Source organism: Candoia aspera, chromosome 1, assembly GCF_035149785.1.
Source record: "Candoia aspera isolate rCanAsp1 chromosome 1, rCanAsp1.hap2, whole genome shotgun sequence".
NCBI lineage: Eukaryota > Metazoa > Chordata > Lepidosauria > Squamata > Boidae > Candoia > Candoia aspera.
In genome coordinates, this window is record NC_086153.1 from 192,744,201 (window position 1) to 192,753,066 (window position 8,866).

At 55.4% G+C, this 8,866-nt stretch overlaps 1 protein-coding gene across 2 annotated transcripts; it reads right to left on the bottom strand.

Moving 5' to 3' along the window:
* Positions 1-1,101: 1,101 nt before the first annotated feature.
* Positions 1,102-4,526, bottom strand: DLX1 (distal-less homeobox 1). Of its 2 annotated transcripts, XM_063292151.1 has the most exons (3): positions 4,183-4,526; positions 3,208-3,407; positions 1,102-2,079 (listed from the first exon to the last, which is right to left on the bottom strand). In XM_063292151.1, exons 1-3 carry the CDS (start codon positions 4,493-4,495, stop codon positions 1,825-1,827), a joined length of 768 nt encoding a protein of 255 aa, XP_063148221.1. In that variant the 5' UTR covers positions 4,496-4,526; the 3' UTR covers positions 1,102-1,824. The 2 variants fall into 2 exon arrangements, with proteins under 2 accessions (XP_063148221.1, XP_063148228.1); XM_063292158.1 differs by lacking the exon at positions 3,208-3,407 and having other exon boundaries at positions 1,830-2,079.
* Positions 4,527-8,866: the final 4,340 nt, after the last annotated feature.

An 8,866-nucleotide genomic window follows, 5' to 3' on the forward strand; every position in this document is an offset into this window, starting at 1 on the left:
TGGCATTGCCCATCTTGTATAACACGTGTAAAAATGCTTTTGCCGCTACTGTTGTGCTGGGGTGCGCTCTGGGTAAGGGGGATTCCTTCTCGGTCTTGCATTCTCTTTTCCGCCTCCCCCAATAAAGCAACACAAGACTATTCTCCTTATAAAACCAGACATTGACCTATAAACCTCGAAAAGATTTCCACCTTATCACATCTTGGGAGAGAATTTATTGGGTTCTGTTTTCCCCCAGGAAATTCGTCAAGAATCTCAGTTTTTATTAAAAATCGGGTATTTTTATAGCCGCACCCAACCAAATGGGCCTGTGGAGGAAGGAGAAAGCTGGAGAAAAACCGGAAGTATTTGTTAAAAGCCCAAAGTACTAAGCAGTACCATTAATTAGAGAGAAATATTGACAGGCATTAGTTCTTGAACTCGAGCGTAGGTGCGGGGAGGGCTGGCTAAACAGGTTGTCGCGTGAGCGGGAAATGAATAAAAAACAGCCTAAAGCCAAATTAGTTTTTCGTCTTTTCTCCCCCGCGCTTACACTGAGTGTCTGGAAAAATAAAACGATCATCAACTTAACCTGACCCAGCCTCTAAAGCAAAGTGTTATATCTGTTGCCTCCCTGCCCCCTTAAGGGAACACTAGCGATACATTCGATATAACTGCCATCAAGTCACCTTAGCTCATAAAATTCCGGTTTACAAGTTTTCCAGCGTTGGAAAGAGATTATACCCCGATTATACTTTCGAAAGTACTGCCTTTTGAGCAATAAATAAAATAACATGAAGGAAAGTTATATGGTATGCTTAACCACTTTCACCACATCAGATTTTGTGGATCACAACCCACTTTACATTTCATTCCATTTCAGGTTGAGATCCACGAGAATGAATCTGATGAAATAAAATTGATTGGTTTTAAAGAGCCATTAAGACTGGTTTTCTCCATACGTGTCTGCAGTCCAAATCCTACTACCTTCCTTCGATCCAATGTAGTATGCCCCAAACAGAAAAGCAAACAACAGCTATAATGGGGCAATCCCTTGAATGTGTGTGGTTGGTTTGAAACAAACGGCGGGAACACAGCGTCACTTTTGCAAAACAGATCCGCCCATAAGTTTATTTTAAAAAATGTTTAGGACTCTCATAGTGGTAGTTTCAAGTCAATAAATAATAATAATTTAAAAAATCCCCTTTTCCCATTTGACAAAAGAAGAAATGTACACTGAGGACTACAACGAACACCAAGAAGGAAAGAAATGAGAGGGAGGGAAGGAAGGAAGGATTGTTTGTCCCTTGGCGGTGGCCAGGAGGATGAGTTGAACGGAATGGCCTACGTTTCGTTAGGACAGGACAGAAAGACGGACAAGAGAGAGGACCGTGTTCCCCCTCCCTTCCTTGCACAAACAGGTCCGTTGCTGCCGGCGTCCTGATCGTCCACCAGAGCTGAGGGCCGGATTCTGCGGTGAGGTTGGCAGGCTGTCGCCCGCTCGGCTGGGGGACGATCTGGGGCCGCCGCCTCAGTTGTCTGCAATGGGAACCAGCCCCGCCTGGCATCCGTGCTTGTCTCGGGAGCCGCGCCCCAAGACGGTCGGCGGCCCAGAGGCGCTCCGGCTGGCTCGGGCTTCTCCGGGACGAAGGCGGCTTTCTTCCGGGGCGCGATCTCCCCAGAGCAACAGGGGGCGTTCGTTTCTTTGTTCGCTTGTTCGTTCGGAGTCCGGTGGCTCCAGCCGATGGGGCGATCGGCTGGTCGGTTCAACGTTGCAAAGGTAAAAAACAAACACAAAAGCCAAAGCAAAACCACACAAACCGGCGCCGGTCAGCCCTTCGCGGCTTACATCAGCTGAGGCTGCTGCATAGTCTCCTGGTGGGCCGAAGGATACCAAGACGTGTAGCTGGGGATGTAGGAGCCTGGGGCCCCCGTGGAGCTCTTACCCGACGTCGAGCTGGCGTTCCAGACGGGCGGCCCCGGCGGAGAGCTGGCCGACAGCGACCTCCCGTTGGCCAGGGCGCTGCTTTCCAAGGCGGCTCCTCCTTGCTTCATTAGCTTCTTGAATTTGGAGCGCTTGTTCTGGAACCAGATCTTGACCTGCACACACACACGGGAGATACAACGTTCAAAACGCACCGCAAAGCCAGACCTCCCTGCCCAAGCCGCCCACGATCCGGGAAAGGGACCCCCCTCGCTCTCCCCGCTGCTCGGAGGAATCCGGCCCCGGCCCCAAGGCGCCAGGCAGCGCTTGGCTGTGACCCCGGCCCAGAAAGGTCGACGAAGCTGGAGGCGCGTCGCCGGGAACGAGGCGCGCTCCGACTTTCGCTTCCTACTTTAACGGGGGAGAGAGTCAGCGACTGTTCCAGACTAGCCCGGTCGTTCTTAACCTTTCCCCCTTGCCTGGCTCTTTCCATGGATCGAGGAAGGCCAACAACTTCGTTTCCCCCGTCCACACACGGCTAAGCATCAGGGTGCCGCGATTCTTAAGACCTCGGAATGCGGGGCCGGGAGGATGGCGAATAGCTGTGCCAGAGGCAGCGGACTCTGAGCACACCCAGCTCCTACTCGAAGAAGGGCCCAGGCCAAAGACAGACACGCCTCGCCAATAAAAAGCCCACGGGTTTTCCTTTTCGGGGTTTGAGGTTTCGACCCAGACAAGGGAGGAGGAGACAAGAATTGTAAGGTGGGGGGTTAAGTCAGAGCTCCTTTGGATCGGATTTCTGGAAAGGGAGCCGGATTGTTTGGGTGATTTCTGGCCTCGGTTCCTCCAAGACCTGAAAGGAATCTCTGGGCCTCGAGACACCGAGTCTTAAAACCGCTGGCTCCCCAGGTCCCTATCTGGGAGAGCGGAGACCCATCTTAGAGAGCAAAGGGCGCCTTGAAAAGAGGAGAAGGCAAGCTCGACCAAGGCTCCATAACTGAACGGCTCCAGAACAAGAAAAGAAAAGCACCCTAACGCAAATAACGTATTTTAATGTATGTTTAGAGCACTATCCCAGATTTTTTGGCGGGTGGGGGGCAGATTGGGCCAGGCAGCGGGATGCGCTAGCGAGGAGGGAGTCCTCTGGGGGAGCTTTTGTTCAGCTTGTCCGCCCCCGAACCTCTCCACTGCTTCCTCGCCGAAGGAAGCCCGGGTCTGGAAAGGCCGGGAGAGGCGGTAAGCCTCGGGGACAGGAGGGCGTCCCAGGGCCGGGTGGGGAGAGGAGACGACCCCGCTCTGCCTACCTGAGTCTGGGTGAGGCCCAAGGAGGCGGCCAGCTCGGCTCTTTCCGGCAAAGCCAGGTACTGGGTCTGTTGGAAGCGCCGGTTCAAAGCCTGCAGCTGCAAACTGGAGTAAATCGTCCGGGGCTTCCGGATTTTTTTTCCTTTGCCGTTAAAGCGCACTTCGCCGCCTTCCACCACGGTGCTTTTCTCCGTCTCGGTCCCTGGAAGAAGCGACAGAAAGAGGCCCGTGAGGGGTACCTGGATGCCTCGTCAGCCAGGCGGAGGGGCGAGGATCAGCACCAGCGACGCAGCTCGCAGTCAGTCCGGGCCAGCTGTCCGGCCCTGGCCCCGCTGGCCTCCAAGGGGCCCGAGGACAGCGGCGTCAGGCTCCCTCTTCCGCCCTCCAGTCAGGCACGCGCAATGAGCCCCGAAGCCCCACCGGCAGCCCCCGAAGTCGGGCGGAGATGAGGCGGCTGTTCTGCAGCGGAGGAGAGGTTGTTGGCAGCCCCGGAGTTCCGTCGCCCGTGGGGAAGGGGAGAGGGAAAAAAGGAAAAGTTTTTCTATTTTTACAGGCGGCGGCACTTTAGGTTTAATTACCCTTAATTGCATACATTGTTTATAGCGCGACGCAATAAATAATTGCCGAGCCTAATAGGCGCACATCTGGGGGGGGGGAGTTGGAAGAGTGCAGAGGAAATGCTTTCGGGGCTTTGCCAGCCGGGCCTGGTGTGGCTTTGTGTGCAAACTCCAGAGATCTTGGAAACTGGGCTGTTCCCTTGAGGGCAGTTGGGGCAGAAACCAGGAGGTTGGGGTTAGGGGGGAGAAAACCTGCCCCCCTGATTCAGTTTGGCTGCGTTTCTTTCTGCTTCTCTTCCCCATTTCCGTATTTTTCGGGGGGGGTCCATTTAGGGCTTCTCCCCTCCCCTCCCCTTGCCCCCCTCCCTACCGACCCCCTCCCCTCCCTGCCCTCCCCTCTCGCCGGCAAGTGGCACGTACCTGTCTCCTCTAACCGAGTCTGAGCCAAGCTGGTGCTGTTGGGGTAGGACTGCACCGAGCTCATGTAAGGGTTGCCCGAGTGGCTGCTGACCGAGTTGACATAGGGGTAGCCCAGCGGTCTGGAGAAGGAGGACGCGGCGCTGTACGAGCTGTCCGGCTGCGAGTGGCCGGCCGAGTGTAAACAGTGCATGGAGTAGTGCCCGTGGGCCATGGGCGACGGAGGCATTTGCTGCCCGGGCGGGCCAAACTCCATGAAGACCGCCTTGCCTGAGACGGGGCTATTTAGGCTCTCTGGCATGGTGGTCATGGTCATTGCTCGCCGCTGACTCGGGTGCCTCGCTCGCTCGCTCGCTCGCTCTCCTCTCCCTGCCTCGCTCGCTCTCGCTCTCGCTCTCCCTCTCTCAGTCCCCCTCTCTCTCTCTCGTCTTTGGGGGGGCTCTCCCGGCCTCGCGTTCTCAGGACCCAATTTAAGAGGCCCCGGGCTTTTCACTTTCCATTCATAAGAAAATGGAGTTTGGCTCTTTGAAAAAGTGTCTCTAAGGCATGAGATGCTGGGGGGATCTACACAAACTCGCCTAAAAGCTTTGACTCAGCCAAACGCCATGAATATGCATGAGCTCGCCGAGCTGATTGGCCCGTCGTCTGGCAGAAGCGCTCGCGATTGGCCCGAGACTCTTTTAGGGGGCTCGCCGGCTGGACCGGGCTCGCAAGAGACGGACTTCGCCTGGGCGGAGGAGACGCTGCCGCGGGACCCTTCCAGCCGCCTCCCCCCGCTAAGGGTGTGGGGAGGAAGACGGGGAAGGCTCCCAAACCAAGAAGCGGGCCCTCTCCGGCAGTCCTCTTCTCTGGGGAGGATGGATCCCTGGCTTCATCCCCCAGCCTCCGCTTGACTTTTCTGGGTACCCCCACCGGTGTGACTCGTGACTAACTCTCCACAGCAACTAAGTGTAAACCAGAGAGGAAGGAAAGGGTCTCCCTCGTCCCAAGCCCCAAGCCCCAACTTCTCTCAGGTGCGGGTCGGGGCGGCGTCGGACCAGCTGGGTGGATGGAAGCTGGCTCCTGGAGCCATCAAGCGGCCACTGGCTGCGGGCCGGCCGTCCAAGCAGCAAGGCGACGCGAACGCAGTTGGCAGGTGTGGTGGGGCGAGGACGGCCAGCCCCCCCCCCTTGCAGGCGCGCGCAATTAGGGGGCGCAGGTCTTCCCGAGGCTGCATTTTGTGCGCGAGAGGGGCCGGTGGAGCGGGAGCACTGCCAAGCCCCCAACAAGGCCGAGGAAGAAGCGAGCTGGATGCATCCGAAGCAGCCGTCGAGCACAGCGGGACAGCACGTCCACTCCCGACAAGAAATGTCACTCGTGGGGTCAGGTCAGGTCATCTGACCACTTCACACATCAAGTTGGTAGCGACGCCGTACAGACCGAAGGGATAAACTAAGCTCGGCGCGGTTGGATTAGCGCAACCAAGCGGCGATGCCCACTTTAGAGTTATACTTTAGGGTTAGCTTCCTCAGCTCTTTGGGTCGCGGAAGTTTGCTCCTTGCGACCCTTTAAAAAAAATAATCTATTGCAGACCAGGAACACCTTGCTTTCTATAAAAGTTGAGCTCCTCACCAGGGAGGGGAGGGGGTTACGGGAAAGCTGCTGTATCTAACTCCCTGAGCAGCAGGTCAGTTGCAGACTAATTTTCGGAATGGTGGGTGCTGTTTTTCAGCATTCAGCCTGAAGTGCTAGACGATTAAGAAGGAAAACCTGCCCTTGATGCGGAATTCCAAATAGTGGGCAAGTTTGCCCTTCTACGAGTTCGGCTGAGCAGCCTGAGCTTGAAGGCAAAGCCAGTGGAAATTGGTGGGGGGGGGGGAGGGATTGCCAACTTGATGCCTTTCCCGCCTCTGAGAGAACAGGGCTACTTTCGTGTTCATGTCGCACAGACACGGGGAGGGGCGGGGGGCTGAAGTGACCTGATCGGTTTCTACAAACTATCTCCTTCCTTCCTTCCTTCTTTCCTTCCTTCCAATTCCCTTTTTTCTATTGCCTCCAGTCGAGCAAAGCAGCAAAATAGTTTCAATGCTGTCTCCGGGCGAGGCCCCCAGGGCGCAATCTCCACTGACTTTCCGAGGTCTAATAATTAGAAAGCATCGGCGGCTAATTATTTTTCTCCTCATTTTACGATCTGTGTCTGAGGGCGTGTGTATGTGTGTGTGTTTGTGTGGAGACTGAGATACCCGGCGGGGCGTGCCGTTCTGGGGGGGGGTAGGGGGGGGGAGAGGGCTGATCTTGCGGAAAGTTCACACGTGCAGCTGTATTAGTAACTGATTCACTTGATTAAATGCTAGTCTCAAGTGCTCTGATCCACAGCTGAAGGCGCCCCCATTAGCATAACACTGATGTTTAATTCTCACACGCATAATTAGCCATATATTTAACACTAATGGCGGCGCACGAAGCCTTTGGCGTGTTTAAACAGCCGGGGGAAATTATTTACATATATATATATATATATATATATCGCACGCACACTCACCCACCCACCCACACGTGCACGCACGAGCCCCCCGAGACACGCACGCGCTCCTCTTTGGCCCAGGCTCCACTTCTTCTCCCTTCCTCGCCCGCCCCGCTCGGTTCCACCTCGGCGCGTCGAGGGCGCGCATGGAACCCCAGCTCTGTAATCAAGCCCACTTTTTGGCAAAGGGAGATCACCAATAAAAATGAACATTCAAGACAAATTGCATTGCTGGTGGCGTTGCGGATATTAATGGGGAGGCCTCCCCTCCCCGCCGGCTGGCTAGCTGCTTTTCAGACGCCGGCAAGCAGCTCCTGCGCTTGCCGATAGCTAGAAGGGGACGGTGGCGGGCAGAGAAGCGCGAGCTGAGAGAGCATCCCATAACGCCCCCCACCACCACGGCGCCCCGCATAGCTTCCAGTTCCGAGGGGCTCTCGAGAGCCGGGCTGAAGCGGGGCCACCCGCCTCCCTGGAACGCTTTCCATGGCTGGGAGCTCCTTCTTCCTTCCCGCCCTTCAAATGCGGAGGGAAAGAGCGGCGCCCTGGGTGTCCACCGCAACGCACCTGGCGACCCAGCCCACCCTCGCCGCTTTTCCTTACCTGGACCTGGAGCGCGTAAGTGTGGTGGCCACCAAGACCGGTCTGGCGCGGGGGGTGGGGGCGGAGTGAGCACGGGGAAGCGAGAGTTTTCTCAGCTGCCTGGAAATCGAGCCTCGGTTCAGGCTTTGAAGTCCCCAAAGTGTTTCAAAACTGGGGAGAAAGTTTGGGACTGGCTGGAGTTTGGGGAGGGGGCAAGTTCCTTCCCAGCCCGGAGTCCGAGCACTTCTTGTATGGGATCGCATTTGACTGCGGATTCTCCGTCCTAGTCCTCATTGACACTAACCCTGATGGGTTTTCCCGCTACGGTGGAAATGAAGTCAACCTGACCCCCTGGCCGGTGGTAAGCTGAGAAAAAAAGCCTGTTTTCAAGGAGGGCGATTCTTGTGTCCCCCGCAAAAGCACCCACTCTCCGGGCGTGCAGATTTTCTTCCTGCGAGAGAACCAGGGTTTTCGGGTGAAGCGCCTCGTCCGGTTGCCAGAGACGCTGTAGAGGAGTGTTAATCTTGCACCGGCCTTCGCCAAGCGGGTTGAGGGAACCGAAGGGGTAAATGCGGGCTGGGGGCTGTTGTATTTTTCTCTAACGCGTTGGAAACCTGCATTAATCCTTTATTTTGCACGAATGCACTGATCTAAATCACGGAATTCTCTGGCGGAAAGTCCCTTTGATCTTCATAGAATTCATTTTCCGGGGCTCACCTGGCGGCATCTGTTGGGCCCTTAGATTGAAGTAACCCCGTTGAACTCAGCCAGACGTACTTTTAGGTCGAAACCTATCAGGGGTGCCCTTTCAGTCGAGGGTTGCGTTAGAATTTGTTTGTGAAAAATGGGGGTGGTGGGGGGAATCCACAAGCGGGCCAATGACTTAATCAGGTCTGGGGAGGCAGCTTTTTGGCCAATTCTAATAAAGAAAGCCTGTCTAACTCTGGCTTTTAGACTTGGCAGATGAGAAGTGTCATTTCTTGAAGTAGTACCGGGGGTCCTGCATGGCTGCCCCCTTTCCCGTCCGCCCAGTGACGCTGCGGCTGACAGACACCACAGACCGATGGATTCCGAATGTCCTGAAGCTTAACTGCTTTGAGATTTAACACTCTCCTAGGAAGCTCTAGTCCGTTCATCCCTGAGGACTTCTGAGAAAACACGTGTAGAGATTGCATAGTTAGAGGACACGTTGTGCATGGGGTGGGGGTGGGGGGTGAGAGAGAGAAGAGAGAAAGTGTGTTTCCCTGCTGGAGTGGACTTCGATTTTGTTTGTTTTCTGCACCTGTTTATGCCCGGACTAAACAGGCATTGCTATGTAATTGAGTCAAACTAGTTTTGTATGGCTGGGGCTCCGAAGCCCCTGATCCTTGCGGAAGTGCTTGAGAGAGATCTACTCCTGTTGCTGGAGGGGTGAGAGGACAGGGAAGGAAGTTGGTTTTATCCAGAAATCCATCAAACTCTGTGTTCAGACTCAGGGGAGGGAGGGGGAGGGAAGTGCCAGCCAGGCACCAAACTCCCCAAACTTTGCAATTCTTTTCATTATCCCAATGAGGCAAAGTCTCTCTCTCTCACACACACAAACACACACTATAAACCTTTCTGCAA

What these genes read in the sequence shown, in the direction of transcription:
- DLX1 (XM_063292151.1), bottom strand. Translation starts at nt 4,495, where the DNA reads ATGACCATGACCACCATGCCAGAGAGCCTAAATAGCCCCGTCTCAGGC. An exon ending in GACTCGGTTAGAGGAGACAG is followed by an intron (nt 3,408 to 4,182) that starts GTACGTGCCACT and finishes CGCTTCTTCCAG; the next exon opens with GGACCGAGACGGAGAAAAGC. An exon ending in TGGGCCTCACCCAGACTCAG is followed by an intron (nt 2,080 to 3,207) that starts GTAGGCAGAGCG and finishes GTGTGTGTGCAG; the next exon opens with GTCAAGATCTGGTTCCAGAA.